Genomic DNA, 16,060 nt, shown 5'->3' with positions numbered 1-16,060 from the left:
CAGTGGGCTCGCAGGCAATAATCCCTCTGTGGGGGTGACGGAGGTGGAAGGTTCTCAATCCTGGGCCCGGATGTGTTGCAGGGTGAGGAGCATCCTAGCGTGCATATAATCGGTAAAAGCCAGCATGCCCTCTGTGTGCTCCCTCATCCTCTGCCGCATTTAATTGGAATGAAATTACTGGAAGCTACTTACTGTTTTTGGCTCCTGCTTGTAGCTAAGAAGTGTACAGTAAATTTAATATAGACTCCAACCTGGAACTGCTTTAGACTTCAAGACAACTGGCAGTACGCTAATGTATTCATGTGACACTGCACCTGCACTGATATTTTGGTATTCCATAAATATATCTTAATCACTTTGCTAAATGATTTTTTAAAAAGTTATTGTGAAACTATGCACTGTGATTATCGAGTCACTATATGCTTTTTGAGAATGTACAATACCACAGAGTTAAATATTGATCATAGGCACAACATTGAGAAAACCATTAATTCAATCAATTTTTACTGTGCAGAATATAAGAGATTGTTTCCCTCATTTTTACATCACCACATTTACAGTCCTATAGCATGTTCTTAAAACATAGTGTCAATGACTGTTATTAGTACCCGGCGAGAGTCAACCAGAATGTAAGAAACATTCTGATTGGCTCTCGCCGGTTCGTTACCCGGCCGGGAATCCACGCCACATTTCCTGGTGGGGTTAGAGGGAGGGGGGGGGGTGGCAGCCCCTCAGCCAATGAGGAGGCTCGAAGCAGGGCTATCCCTGCTCGGAGCCTCCACACGGCTGAGAGGCTGCCGTCGTCCTCTGCCGGGGATTCAGGTATGTTTTTTTTTCTTTTCCCTCCCAACCCCACTTACCTTCTTACCTTTCCTTTTTTCGGGAACAAACGCGCTGGGAACATCAGCACGTCCGTGCCCGATGGCCACCATGTAAAGGGAAAACGGACTCCATTTTCCCTTCCCCGGCAGCCATTTTCTTTGTCATTTTGTTTTATTTTAATTTTTCTGTTCCGGACAGAAAAAAATGCTTTTAGTACCCCGGTCTTGCGGGCCGGGGTACTAATAGCAATTTGCCCCCGCGGCTCAGGGCATATTGCTTAATTATACTTCATTCAGAATTTCAAATTGCATTAAGCCCAAATTGCCGTTTCAAGGACGTATATGTGTGCATTATTTGGATTGATGCTTCGCTCAAGATAGTTTGTGTTGAAGTTAGATTTGATGCACAATTTATAAACATACAAGCTCTTTCTTCTCCCGAAATCGGTTGTCATATTGTCTGTTATGAGTTATTGTATCAAGATCTTAGTATATGATGTCATGCTTAACATTTTAGAAGAATGGTAGATTCTACTAGTGTCATTTGGAGTTCAGGCGAGCAGATCTTCAGACATATTCTGGGGTTGGAGGTTTAAGCCTAATGAAGCTACTTTTGAAATTGTATGACCTCGGGGGTCATTTTAAAAGCAACAGTGCTGTAGAGGAGTGAACAACCCGAGGCAGGCAGAGGACCGTCCGGAGAGCCCGATGTTGAATTTGTCTCACTCTCCTGTATACTGAAGAGAAGCTATGAAGGATGGATTTCCAATGCATGTTTGCAATGAAAGAATTGGAGTACTTGTCCCCTTTGAGGAGCGGTAAGGCTCTGCTTCAGACATTTTAACCAGCTGTTGTAACGTTTTTTTTTTTTTAAACGGTTTTTATTATTTTTTAAAACAGACAAACAATACAAACCAAACTGGGAGCGCTTTTTGTAACAATCACATGAACATCAATTAGTCAAGACCACTGCTCCCCCAATCCCTCCCCCCTCAAGAGCTTGTTTGTCCTTCTCATTCCGTATCTGCTGCGTGTGGCAGGGTATCACCTCCTTCTGAGACTGCAGAATCCGTTATTGTTCCAAACAGTCCTGCTATTAATACTCTCCATGCCAGCAGGGTACTCACTACTTCTTCCCCACACATGCTACATGCCTCCTGCCATACCACCTTTTCAGCCTCCGCCCATTTCTGCAATTCCCGCCACCATACCTCCACCCATGGCTTATGGCACTGCTTCCATTCCATGGCAATCCTTCGTTTTGCAAGCACATATGCCAAATCCTTCAATTTGCCAACATGTTTAAGTTTCCGTGGTCTGGGAAACCCACCCAACAGGCAGGCCCAGGCCGGATCTATAATGAGCGTGACCCCTTAGTCTGCTAGTTTTTGCGCCACTTCTCCCCAGAAACTCTCAATCACTGGGCAAGACCCAAACATGTGTGTCATATCAGCATTTTCCTTATCGCATTTTGGGCACGCTTGTCGTCCCGCATTTACAAACTTCGATATTCTGATCGGGGTCATGTAAGCTCTGTGCGTTATATATAACTGTATTTGTTGTAATCTAGCATTTCTTGATACCTTCTTGTGGTATCCCATAGCACGCTCCCACATCCCACCTTCCATCTGTGCTCCCACCTCTGTTTCCCAATCCAGCCTCAAATGCGTCAATTCCTTCCCAACCCGGGTCATCACCATCTCATACAATCTAGAGATCTCATGCCCCCCTTCTGATATGTCATATATTGTCCCCATAGTGGCGTCTGGTTCCTCCGCCAATACAGTCTCAGGCCAGATTTTATGAATATTCTGCACCAGCCTTAGGTACGTGACATACTGGCCCCTATGCAAGCCCGCCTCTTCCCCCTAGTCCTTCAAAATCCCTAATGGCCCCCTCTTGCCAGATATCCCCCAATGTAACCAGCCCGACCGACTCCCAGTAGGTCCTGATTATCATCCTTAGTTGTTTGTCTTCCCCTGCCAAAGCAACTAACGGCACCTGCGGGGAACACGGGTACAGGTCCTCCATCATTCGACATACTCTACGCCACATCTTCCACCCCAGCAACATCATTCCCGGGCGCTCCTTCATTTCTGACCTAGGCAACCAAATAATTCAGGTAGAACGGAGTGCAGTCCTGTCCAAACAGCCTAAATTCGGGAGTTACCTCATCAGAGAGCCATTTGACCACATATTGCAACTGACCAGCTACATAATAGGCCTCAAAATTAGGCAGCTTAATACTCGCCCTTTCATAGAAATTCTGCAACTTCCATAGCGCCACTCTATTCCGGGTGCCATGCCATAGGAAGTCTCTGCACATACTATTCAGCTTGGCAAAAAACTTCTTTGGTATCATATACAGAATATTGCTGAAAAAATGTAAGAGCCTAGGCAGGACCACCATTTTGAGCATAGCCCCCCGTCCCATCATCGCCAACGGCAACTTCTCCCAAAACTTCATGCTTATACAGATTTTTCCCACAGCCACCTCGCTGTTATGCAAATGTTCCCCCTCTACCGTGTGACACACATCTAGTCCGAGGTAGCGGAAGGAACCAACCGCCCATGGTATCGACAACACTGGCACCGCTCCGGAAGGGTTCCTCTGTAGCTACCCAATGGAAATATGCTCGATTTTTGGGGGTTCACCGCTATGCCAGACAGTTCTGCATACCCTTCCATTACCTCCAGAATATATTGATTTTCCTCCGGATATTTCAAATATAATAGCAAATCGTCAGCATAAAGGGCTTATTAGGTGTTTCTCTCCCCCTACCTCAATGCCTATCATGTCATATTATTGCCGAAGGTACACTGCCAGGGGCTCCAGGGCCGCTGTTGTAACGTTACTGCCAGGACATGTGGTGGCTGGTCACGGTGGTGAAGTAAGCATGGATTAATGCCTGAATGATAAAGAAAAGCAAAGACTGTATGTGTGATCAACATTGCAGACTGCACAGTAGTGCATATTTAGTATTGCATATGCAACTCAGTTGGAACAGAGTGTACAAGTGCTCCTCACAGGTTGTGTGGAAGCTTAACATTGTGAACTTTCAGCACAGTGTTAAAAGCAGATGTACCATGTGGATGCCAGACCATGCAGGTAAAAAGCTTAAAGGTTCTCACCTCTAGGGGACTAGATGAAGTAGTAAGCTACTGAATGTAGACTAGTTCCATTATTTAGGCTTCTGTGGAAACTGGAGGGACTATTTAGTTCACACCGCAAGCTAATAGTTCCATGGGAGTTGCACCTCATTTGTTACCATTGCAATTGCTCAAGGATAACATAGGCCTCTTGAATTGAGCCTATAGGCAATGTATTCCAAAATATTGATGAGAAGAGGGGTATATTGGGACACATGATTGATGTCTGAGATATTGGTGGTAATTTGCGTATCTCATTGAGAGGGCAGTGAGGCAAGAAGTGACTTTTGAAACGAAAACTGTGCCAGTGTCAATAACACAGTATAATGGATAATGTCATTGGGCCGTCATTGTTTTTGTCAGCGTCTGGGGCTGTCAAAACGAGGTGGATTTCAAGAAAATTGGATTTTTAAAACTTTTTCTCACATCAGTGTGTGGTCTAAATTTCAGCCCTGAATGAAAAATAAGCAAAAACATTACTAGTGTATTGTCTTGGACGTGACGGCCTTACAGCATCCCACAGACTTCCTTAGTTGAGGGATTGGAAAATTGGTGGGAAAATGCTGAATGGATTCAACGTCTGCTTAAAAAGTGACATGCATTGCAATTAAAAAAGAATAAGTACTATTTTAGAGCATCACACTTTTGTAATAAAGTGTCAGAAGGCGGGTGAGTGTGAATTAGGTCGTGTCAGCCCTTTGTCCTGCGATTCTGGGCAGATATTTGATGAAGCACATCAAGGATCAGGTTATATTGAAGTGTGTAAGCAAAACAGTTCGAGAAAAATGGTAGCCCATATGACATCCAAATCTGGAAGAGCTAATACAGATAGCTTAAAGAGTGGACATGCTCTGAAATCTGTGAAATTGTTTGGCAGGAGTGCTGTCAAACAAGGCAGAGTAGCGATGCAGGCAGTGGCATAGAATAGCGAGCAAATATTCAAGTTGCAAGCTACTAGCCAGCCTTTAAAAAGTCACTTGTCGCCTCAATTCTATACATACACACAACACATCATTTCTTACTTGCCATGAGTCAAATATCACTAGTCGGTGACTAATGGCAAGTGCACATTTTGCACCCTGGCATAGAAAAAGTAGAATGTAACAGATAGAAATAAATGTTGGCAAGTGAAGGATGCAAATTAACAAGGGGGGTCCTGGGAGTCCCTCTGCCAGACATTAGTCCTGGTTACGAGAGACTTACCCAGAGTCTTTAGCTCACTATCTTTCACAGAGAAGAAATGTCCCAAACACATCAGTCTTTGTCCTGCCCTGGGGCAGTCCAGCACCGAAATGCTAGGCAATTCTCCTCTGAACAAGAGTACCAACAGAAACCCCAGACACGTGTTTCGGTCTGGTTGGACCTCATCAGTAGGGTGGATCTGTGCCTCTCTAAGAATAGTGAGCAAGGGGTCCACGTCTGGATTGCCCTAGTAACTTAGGGTGAGACCCAAAGTTACTTGAATATGCAAATTAACAAGGGGGGTCCTGGGAGTCCCTCTGCCAGACATTAGTCCTGGTTACGAGAGACTTACCCAGAGTCTTTAGCTCACTATCTTTCACAGAGAAGAAATGTCCCAAACACATCAGTCTTTGTCCTGCCCTGGGGCAGTCCAGCACCGAAATGCTAGGCAATTCTCCTCTGAACAAGAGTACCAACAGAAACCCCAGACACGTGTTTCGGTCTGGTTGGACCTCATCAGTAGGGTGGATCTGTGCCTCTCTAAGAATAGTGAGCAAGGGGTCCACGTCTGGATTGCCCTAGTAACTTAGGGTGAGACCCAAAGTTACTTGAATATGCAAATTAACAAGGGGGGTCCTGGGAGTCCCTCTGCCAGACATTAGTCCTGGTTACGAGAGACTTACCCAGAGTCTTTAGCTCACTATCTTTCACAGAGAAGAAATGTCCCAAACACATCAGTCTTTGTCCTGCCCTGGGGCAGTCCAGCACCGAAATGCTAGGCAATTCTCCTCTGAACAAGAGTACCAACAGAAACCCCAGACACGTGTTTCGGTCTGGTTGGACCTCATCAGTAGGGTGGATCTGTGCCTCTCTAAGAATAGTGAGCAAGGGGTCCACGTCTGGATTGCCCTAGTAACTTAGGGTGAGACCCAAAGTTACTTGAATATGCAAATTAACAAGGGGGGTCCTGGGAGTCCCTCTGCCAGACATTAGTCCTGGTTACGAGAGACTTACCCAGAGTCTTTAGCTCACTATCTTTCACAGAGAAGAAATGTCCCAAACACATCAGTCTTTGTCCTGCCCTGGGGCAGTCCAGCACCGAAATGCTAGGCAATTCTCCTCTGAACAAGAGTACCAACAGAAACCCCAGACACGTGTTTCGGTCTGGTTGGACCTCATCAGTAGGGTGGATCTGTGCCTCTCTAAGAATAGTGAGCAAGGGGTCCACGTCTGGATTGCCCTAGTAACTTAGGGTGAGACCCAAAGTTACTTGAATATGCAAATTAACAAGGGGGGTCCTGGGAGTCCCTCTGCCAGACATTAGTCCTGGTTACGAGAGACTTACCCAGAGTCTTTAGCTCACTATCTTTCACAGAGAAGAAATGTCCCAAACACATCAGTCTTTGTCCTGCCCTGGGGCAGTCCAGCACCGAAATGCTAGGCAATTCTCCTCTGAACAAGAGTACCAACAGAAACCCCAGACACGTGTTTCGGTCTGGTTGGACCTCATCAGTAGGGTGGATCTGTGCCTCTCTAAGAATAGTGAGCAAGGGGTCCACGTCTGGATTGCCCTAGTAACTTAGGGTGAGACCCAAAGTTACTTGAATATGCAAATTAACAAGGGGGGTCCTGGGAGTCCCTCTGCCAGACATTAGTCCTGGTTACGAGAGACTTACCCAGAGTCTTTAGCTCACTATCTTTCACAGAGAAGAAATGTCCCAAACACATCAGTCTTTGTCCTGCCCTGGGGCAGTCCAGCACCGAAATGCTAGGCAATTCTCCTCTGAACAAGAGTACCAACAGAAACCCCAGACACGTGTTTCGGTCTGGTTGGACCTCATCAGTAGGGTGGATCTGTGCCTCTCTAAGAATAGTGAGCAAGGGGTCCACGTCTGGATTGCCCTAGTAACTTAGGGTGAGACCCAAAGTTACTTGAATATGCAAATTAACAAGGGGGGTCCTGGGAGTCCCTCTGCCAGACATTAGTCCTGGTTACGAGAGACTTACCCAGAGTCTTTAGCTCACTATCTTTCACAGAGAAGAAATGTCCCAAACACATCAGTCTTTGTCCTGCCCTGGGGCAGTCCAGCACCGAAATGCTAGGCAATTCTCCTCTGAACAAGAGTACCAACAGAAACCCCAGACACGTGTTTCGGTCTGGTTGGACCTCATCAGTAGGGTGGATCTGTGCCTCTCTAAGAATAGTGAGCAAGGGGTCCACGTCTGGATTGCCCTAGTAACTTAGGGTGAGACCCAAAGTTACTTGAATATGCAAATTAACAAGGGGGGTCCTGGGAGTCCCTCTGCCAGACATTAGTCCTGGTTACGAGAGACTTACCCAGAGTCTTTAGCTCACTATCTTTCACAGAGAAGAAATGTCCCAAACACATCAGTCTTTGTCCTGCCCTGGGGCAGTCCAGCACCGAAATGCTAGGCAATTCTCCTCTGAACAAGAGTACCAACAGAAACCCCAGACACGTGTTTCGGTCTGGTTGGACCTCATCAGTAGGGTGGATCTGTGCCTCTCTAAGAATAGTGAGCAAGGGGTCCACGTCTGGATTGCCCTAGTAACTTAGGGTGAGACCCAAAGTTACTTGAATATGCAAATTAACAAGGGGGGTCCTGGGAGTCCCTCTGCCAGACATTAGTCCTGGTTACGAGAGACTTACCCAGAGTCTTTAGCTCACTATCTTTCACAGAGAAGAAATGTCCCAAACACATCAGTCTTTGTCCTGCCCTGGGGCAGTCCAGCACCGAAATGCTAGGCAATTCTCCTCTGAACAAGAGTACCAACAGAAACCCCAGACACGTGTTTCGGTCTGGTTGGACCTCATCAGTAGGGTGGATCTGTGCCTCTCTAAGAATAGTGAGCAAGGGGTCCACGTCTGGATTGCCCTAGTAACTTAGGGTGAGACCCAAAGTTACTTGAATATGCAAATTAACAAGGGGGGTCCTGGGAGTCCCTCTGCCAGACATTAGTCCTGGTTACGAGAGACTTACCCAGAGTCTTTAGCTCACTATCTTTCACAGAGAAGAAATGTCCCAAACACATCAGTCTTTGTCCTGCCCTGGGGCAGTCCAGCACCGAAATGCTAGGCAATTCTCCTCTGAACAAGAGTACCAACAGAAACCCCAGACACGTGTTTCGGTCTGGTTGGACCTCATCAGTAGGGTGGATCTGTGCCTCTCTAAGAATAGTGAGCAAGGGGTCCACGTCTGGATTGCCCTAGTAACTTAGGGTGAGACCCAAAGTTACTTGAATATGCAAATTAACAAGGGGGGTCCTGGGAGTCCCTCTGCCAGACATTAGTCCTGGTTACGAGAGACTTACCCAGAGTCTTTAGCTCACTATCTTTCACAGAGAAGAAATGTCCCAAACACATCAGTCTTTGTCCTGCCCTGGGGCAGTCCAGCACCGAAATGCTAGGCAATTCTCCTCTGAACAAGAGTACCAACAGAAACCCCAGACACGTGTTTCGGTCTGGTTGGACCTCATCAGTAGGGTGGATCTGTGCCTCTCTAAGAATAGTGAGCAAGGGGTCCACGTCTGGATTGCCCTAGTAACTTAGGGTGAGACCCAAAGTTACTTGAATATGCAAATTAACAAGGGGGGTCCTGGGAGTCCCTCTGCCAGACATTAGTCCTGGTTACGAGAGACTTACCCAGAGTCTTTAGCTCACTATCTTTCACAGAGAAGAAATGTCCCAAACACATCAGTCTTTGTCCTGCCCTGGGGCAGTCCAGCACCGAAATGCTAGGCAATTCTCCTCTGAACAAGAGTACCAACAGAAACCCCAGACACGTGTTTCGGTCTGGTTGGACCTCATCAGTAGGGTGGATCTGTGCCTCTCTAAGAATAGTGAGCAAGGGGTCCACGTCTGGATTGCCCTAGTAACTTAGGGTGAGACCCAAAGTTACTTGAATATGCAAATTAACAAGGGGGGTCCTGGGAGTCCCTCTGCCAGACATTAGTCCTGGTTACGAGAGACTTACAGATCCACCCTACTGATGAGGTCCAACCAGACCGAAACACGTGTCTGGGGTTTCTGTTGGTACTCTTGTTCAGAGGAGAATTGCCTAGCATTTCGGTGCTGGACTGCCCCAGGGCAGGACAAAGACTGATATGTTTGGGATAGTTCTTCTCTGTGAAAGATAGTGAGCTAAAGACTCTGGGTAAGTCTCTCGTAACCAGGACTAATGTCTGGCAGAGGGACTCCCAGGACCCCCCTGGTTAATTTGCATATTCAAGTAACTTTGGGTCTCACCCTAAGTTACTAGGGGAATCCAGACGTGGACCCCTTGCTCACTATTCTTAGAGAGGCACAGATCCACCCTACTGATGAGGTCCAACCAGACCGAAACACGTGTCTGGGGTTTCTGTTGGTACTCTTGTTCAGAGGAGAATTGCCTAGCATTTCGGTGCTGGACTGCCCCAGGGCAGGACAAAGACTGATATGTTTGGGATAGTTCTTCTCTGTGAAAGATAGTGAGCTAAAGACTCTGGGTAAGTCTCTCGTAACCAGGACTAATGTCTGGCAGAGGGACTCCCAGGACCCCCCTGGTTAATTTGCATATTCAAGTAACTTTGGGTCTCACCCTAAGTTACTAGGGGAATCCAGACGTGGACCCCTTGCTCACTATTCTTAGAGAGGCACAGATCCACCCTACTGATGAGGTCCAACCAGACCGAAACACGTGTCTGGGGTTTCTGTTGGTACTCTTGTTCAGAGGAGAATTGCCTAGCATTTCGGTGCTGGACTGCCCCAGGGCAGGACAAAGACTGATATGTTTGGGATAGTTCTTCTCTGTGAAAGATAGTGAGCTAAAGACTCTGGGTAAGTCTCTCGTAACCAGGACTAATGTCTGGCAGAGGGACTCCCAGGACCCCCCTGGTTAATTTGCATATTCAAGTAACTTTGGGTCTCACCCTAAGTTACTAGGGGAATCCAGACGTGGACCCCTTGCTCACTATTCTTAGAGAGGCACAGATCCACCCTACTGATGAGGTCCAACCAGACCGAAACACGTGTCTGGGGTTTCTGTTGGTACTCTTGTTCAGAGGAGAATTGCCTAGCATTTCGGTGCTGGACTGCCCCAGGGCAGGACAAAGACTGATATGTTTGGGATAGTTCTTCTCTGTGAAAGATAGTGAGCTAAAGACTCTGGGTAAGTCTCTCGTAACCAGGACTAATGTCTGGCAGAGGGACTCCCAGGACCCCCCTGGTTAATTTGCATATTCAAGTAACTTTGGGTCTCACCCTAAGTTACTAGGGGAATCCAGACGTGGACCCCTTGCTCACTATTCTTAGAGAGGCACAGATCCACCCTACTGATGAGGTCCAACCAGACCGAAACACGTGTCTGGGGTTTCTGTTGGTACTCTTGTTCAGAGGAGAATTGCCTAGCATTTCGGTGCTGGACTGCCCCAGGGCAGGACAAAGACTGATATGTTTGGGATAGTTCTTCTCTGTGAAAGATAGTGAGCTAAAGACTCTGGGTAAGTCTCTCGTAACCAGGACTAATGTCTGGCAGAGGGACTCCCAGGACCCCCCTGGTTAATTTGCATATTCAAGTAACTTTGGGTCTCACCCTAAGTTACTAGGGGAATCCAGACGTGGACCCCTTGCTCACTATTCTTAGAGAGGCACAGATCCACCCTACTGATGAGGTCCAACCAGACCGAAACACGTGTCTGGGGTTTCTGTTGGTACTCTTGTTCAGAGGAGAATTGCCTAGCATTTCGGTGCTGGACTGCCCCAGGGCAGGACAAAGACTGATATGTTTGGGATAGTTCTTCTCTGTGAAAGATAGCGAGCTAAAGACTCTGGGTAAGTCTCTCGTAACCAGGACTAATGTCTGGCAGAGGGACTCCCAGGACCCCCCTGGTTAATTTGCATATTCAAGTAACTTTGGGTCTCACCCTAAGTTACTAGGGGAATCCAGACGTGGACCCCTTGCTCACTATTCTTAGAGAGGCACAGATCCACCCTACTGATGAGGTCCAACCAGACCGAAACACGTGTCTGGGGTTTCTGTTGGTACTCTTGTTCAGAGGAGAATTGCCTAGCATTTCGGTGCTGGACTGCCCCAGGGCAGGACAAAGACTGATATGTTTGGGATAGTTCTTCTCTGTGAAAGATAGTGAGCTAAAGACTCTGGGTAAGTCTCTCGTAACCAGGACTAATGTCTGGCAGAGGGACTCCCAGGACCCCCCTGGTTAATTGGCAAGTGAAGGATGCCATGTGTAGTTGGAGGTAAAACGCACAGGGGAGGACAAGCAATTGTCAGAGGTTTGCCTCGTTGTTTGAATAAAATTGCTAATGAGATACACCTAGGTGTAACTATATGAAAGTTCAGTTTGCGAGAAGACCATTGAGTGGGAGGGGTTGGGTCTAAAGTATTTGTTAAAAAGAAATTAAGGGGATGTGAGGAGCATGTTGATGCTGACAAAAGTTGTAAAACAAGGTGTCTACCAAATATTCCTTCGGGTTTGCCACAGTTGCCTTGGGATGAGCTTTCAATAGCTGTGGTTGGTCTGCTGGTTTGAATAAGTACATAATGTGATTCTGAACTTGTTCTCAAAGTAGGTGAATTGAAATGTGTTTTGGAGGCTATCACTGGTGTTTGATTTTCTAGAGAATATTTATAATCCTGAAGGTTATCCCAGAACGATCTTTTCAGATGATGTTGGTGCAGTTTTGTTGTTAGGAATTTGAGACATACATTTTTCGATAAACGTGAAATAATACCTTGCTGGTTGTCATTATGTTATTGCGAACGTAACGGAGCAATTGTACATGGAACAGTTGTTTCTGTCAACGGGAAAATATTGTGAGTGAGATTGGGGAGAGTGAAAAGAGGCAATTGAAAAGATGATGTGAGAGCTAAGAATGTGTCCTTGAGTTTCACCATATACAACTACAAATCACATACCGTTTAAGGTCTTATGATGATGAAAGGCAAATGTAAAGTTATGCCTGCCATGAATGATGAATGCAAAACATGCAATGTATGATGCTGATGTGATGAGGTGGGAGGTGAAAAGGAAACAAAGGATTACCACAGTGCTGTATGATGGCAGGAAAGCTTTAACGGAAGTGAACTATGTGGCGGGGAAAATCGTGAGAGTAAAATGTAACACGGACTGTCCGGAAGAGAAATGTGACATTTTCTGATCCAGTGAAGGTTTTGGAAATGATGATAAATTCAGCTCTTATGAGTGATTTATAGGTGTCTAGTGTGAACAGACTGGTGCTAGTGATGGTGAAGAAGTCTTAACTGCCTAAGTGTTAAGTGTTCCAAGACAATGGCTGATATTCAAGATATGTTGTGTTTGTTGAGGTAGGTATGTGGTTTATTTAGTTGATTTTATGAGTTATTTTTTTATTGGCCTTAGTAGATGTACACTCTAAGGACATAGTAGATTTTAGTAATGTCCGTTGGAATGTAGAAGGGAAGTTGTTAAGTCTGCTTAGAGCTTTATAGACGTTTACTGTTTTTTTTATTAACCCAAGTAGTATACTAATATAGACGTTTGTTCATCATTGTTGTATTAGAATGGTACCGTCAGGGCTCTTGATTTCAACCTGGCCAGCCATCCATTATGCCTCATGTATCCCAACTCTAAATCGGGAGTCTCCTTGTGTTTTCAAAGCAGATGTTTGACGTCAGATTTTCGGGCTTGTGAAACTTGTTTCCTTATGGAACTTTCAAATTGCAGCAATATAAATGTATATGTGTTTATATTTTGTGTTTTAGTAACCATGTCAACTAAGGAAGTCAAAACCGCTTTGAAAAGTGCCAGAGATGCAATTCGAAATAAAGAATACAAAGATGCCTTAAAACATTGCAAGGTAATGTTGCTTTATTAAATTTACAAACGTATGTGGTGGGTAAATCAGGGCGAACATGTTTCATCTTCCAACACCCCATCCTCATTAGCAAATGTTTTGTTGTACTCATTACACAGACCTCTAAGCAAAAATTATTTCTTAAGATATAACACTTTATTTTGCAGTGGTGGAATCTTGACAAGGGACACCTGCTCAGTGGTATCTTAAATAAAGACACCTGCGGCTTGAAAAGTTCTCCATTTATCCAATTGAAAGCTTATGGTTAGTGTGAAAAAATATGCTCTCACTCCCAAATCCCACCCTGCATCTCTCCGCTCACTGAGAAGTAACTTCTCCAGTCATAAATAAAGGTTAAGAGGGAAGTTCAGTTTTCAGCCCATTGCAATGTTTCCGTTCTGCCAGAGTTTATCTGCACAAATAGAACAAAATACCTATTGTGATAGTTATTTTTCATGACGAGGACACAAAATGTATATAGTTTTAAAATAATAAATACCCATTTAAAGCGAGAACTTGTGTGGTGTGTTTTGTCACCCGATGACCCAGACAAGTACATAGACATTTCTGCATTTCTGTCTGCTCAAGGCTAGTCTTTGGTCTTGGTATGGTATTTATTAAGCGCAACGTTCCCCGAGGGCATCTTGGCGCTCCTTGCTGGACAGAGAAAGAAAATGCAGTCCTTATAGTGCCTGGCTCTTCTGGGATCTCCTGGAAGAGATTGGTGGCGCCGTTGGAGGGAGTGGGCTAGCACTCCCAGACTTTGAGACCTACTATGAGCTGTCCCAGGCTGGGTACCTCTTATATTGGTATGGGGACCAAACAGAGAGAAGGCATGTAGAGGTGGAGAGGGCCCTGGCATCCCCATTCCTTCTTCGGTCGATCATACTGACGGCCCCAGATTAGGGCCTCCAGAGCGACTAACATGGTTGAGGTAACTTGTAGAGCATGGGTCCGGATTGAAAAAAATAAGAGGGGGGAGGTTATCTACTCTCCGGACCTACCGGTGATGTACATACCAGGGATCCCATTAATCGGCAAAAGGCATCAGGCTGGGGTAACCTGCTTCCGGGACGAGTTCTGGGAGAAGGTCTTCGAAGTTCTGCCTGGTCACCTATTGTGGAAAAACCAAATTCTTAATGTCCCTTATGGCGAGTGGCACCCTCGCTGTCTGCTTTTCGAAGGCATAGATTCATTTTCCTGCGCCAGCCATAAGTGTGAGGAGGGATTTAAGGAGGTTGTTTTTATCCATTTGTGCCCACGGAACATAATGGGGCCGCCCCGTCCCCTTGTGGATCAGGGGCATTTGTAGTTTTAATTTCCCCTTCCCTCCTTTGGCCCACTTCCTTTTCTTTTTGCTACTGCCATCCTCCCCAACCTTTCTCTCAACCTCCCTTCCCACACCCCTTCCACTGTACCTTCGGCCCCTTCCACTGCACCTTCTTCCTCATCATCAAAATCGCTCAATACTCCTCGTCTCTTACTGACCCCACGTTCTCATATCCCAAACTGTCCGTTTCCCCTTCCCTTTCCACCCGCACAGCCCGTATAGGTGCACTATCGATCCTAAAAAGAAAATCTCCTGACTTCCATTTATCTTCCTGTGCGGGAGGTGGGGGACCGTGGTCCGTGATCAGATACTCTCACATCTTCACATATGGTCCATAATTTGACTAACCCTGTACAGGTGGTAGTTAAGGCTGCTTCAATATCCCTGGTATTTACCTCAGTATGGGTGGGGGTTGTAGTCAGGGAGGTGAGGGGGGGCATAGGGTGAGGGTTGTGCGGTGCTTGTATTTGCTTGAGTGCTTCCCCCGGACACATAGGTTGGATTACAATACCCTGCCGCTGGTCTTGCCATTAGTGGGTAGATTCTCCTGGGTTCTCCTTCTCCCTTTTTCGCTTTCCACCCCAGTACTCTCTGCAACTACCTTCTCCACTTCTGGGTCTCTCCTATCTGTTACAGGTGTTCCTTCGAACATCTGCCACAGATCCAAGATTTCTCTTCTTGTCTGCAATCTCTTCCCTTTGTATTTAAGAGTCAAGTATGTGGACATGTTGTCTAAAGTTCTCTTATCGAAGGAACCTCCCTCTGTCCAGGAGTTTGGTATCCCTTCTCCCCTTGTCTCTGTCACCCACTGTCCATGGTATTTTCTAATTTTGTCACTGTACAGGGGTATGCTTTTGCATATATGAGATAGTGGCGTATCTATCCCCATGACTTGTCACTGTCACTTTCCCCACTGGGAATGTTTGTGCAAGCTTCTTTTCCCTGCTCCTCTATATTATTACGGCCCCTCAACATCTGTCAATTGATAATTGTCACATATAAGTTGGAACCGTCATTAGCATTATTACACAGAACACAAAAACGTTTGTCAACTACAATACTGAACACATAAGCCAATACATACATTGAACACCCTCCCTTCTTCCCTTTTAGAGCATTCCCAATCCCCACTTGCTTACTACCACTCACATCACCCTTGTCCCTCCTCTGTACATCTAAAAAAGAACACTGAAAATAACAAACTAAAATTAAAAGTTAAAAACAACAAACCCCTACTTATTCCCTCTATTTATATGGGGCTCCTACTTGTTTTTCTCTGTATCTGTAAATCTCTGCACTGGACGAGACAGTGCACTGTGGCGCCACCTTCTACCCACTTGCGGACATATGCTCTCCTTTATTCCTCTTTTATCTTCTCTGTATAACTTAACTTAGAAATAATAATATTAAAATGGCCATAAAAAACTCCTCACACTCAAAAACACTCAACTCCCTTTGTTCCCCGTTCTGCCCTGCATATTCCCTGCACTCACACTGCTCAATTTCCCCTCATACTTTGTAATTCCTTGCAGTCTATACTCACGTGCATGTGTTTTTCCGAAAGCCTCAGTTCGCAGTTAATCCACAACCCGTGTGGGCCTCTCCCTGGGGCCGTACCCGGCTCCAATGAGCAGGTGGGCTATTTGCAAAGCTGGAACCCACACAAGAACCGCTTCTTCTCGTATGCGTTGTAAGGGACTGGTCAGCTGTAGGTGGGCACGTCCTTC

The 16,060-nt window shown here is 45.9% G+C and overlaps 1 protein-coding gene across 1 annotated transcript in view; it reads left to right on the top strand.

Annotated features, from left to right (window-relative positions):
• Positions 1 to 16,060, top strand: part of SKIC3 (SKI3 subunit of superkiller complex) — a 2,336,627-nt gene that overhangs the window by 32,781 nt on the left and 2,287,786 nt on the right. The window contains exon 2 of the mRNA XM_069627646.1: positions 12,912 to 13,006. Within this exon, the coding sequence (XP_069483747.1) occupies positions 12,917 to 13,006 (90 nt within the window). The 5' untranslated portion in view covers positions 12,912 to 12,916. The remainder of the gene's footprint in view (positions 1 to 12,911; positions 13,007 to 16,060) is intronic.

Source organism: Ambystoma mexicanum, chromosome 6p (genome assembly GCF_040938575.1).
Source record: "Ambystoma mexicanum isolate Mex_15411 chromosome 6p, UKY_AmexF1_1, whole genome shotgun sequence".
Classification (NCBI taxonomy): Eukaryota; Metazoa; Chordata; class Amphibia; order Caudata; family Ambystomatidae; genus Ambystoma; species Ambystoma mexicanum.
The sequence above is the reverse complement of the archived record's forward strand: the minus strand, read 5'-3'. Positions and strand labels throughout refer to the sequence as shown.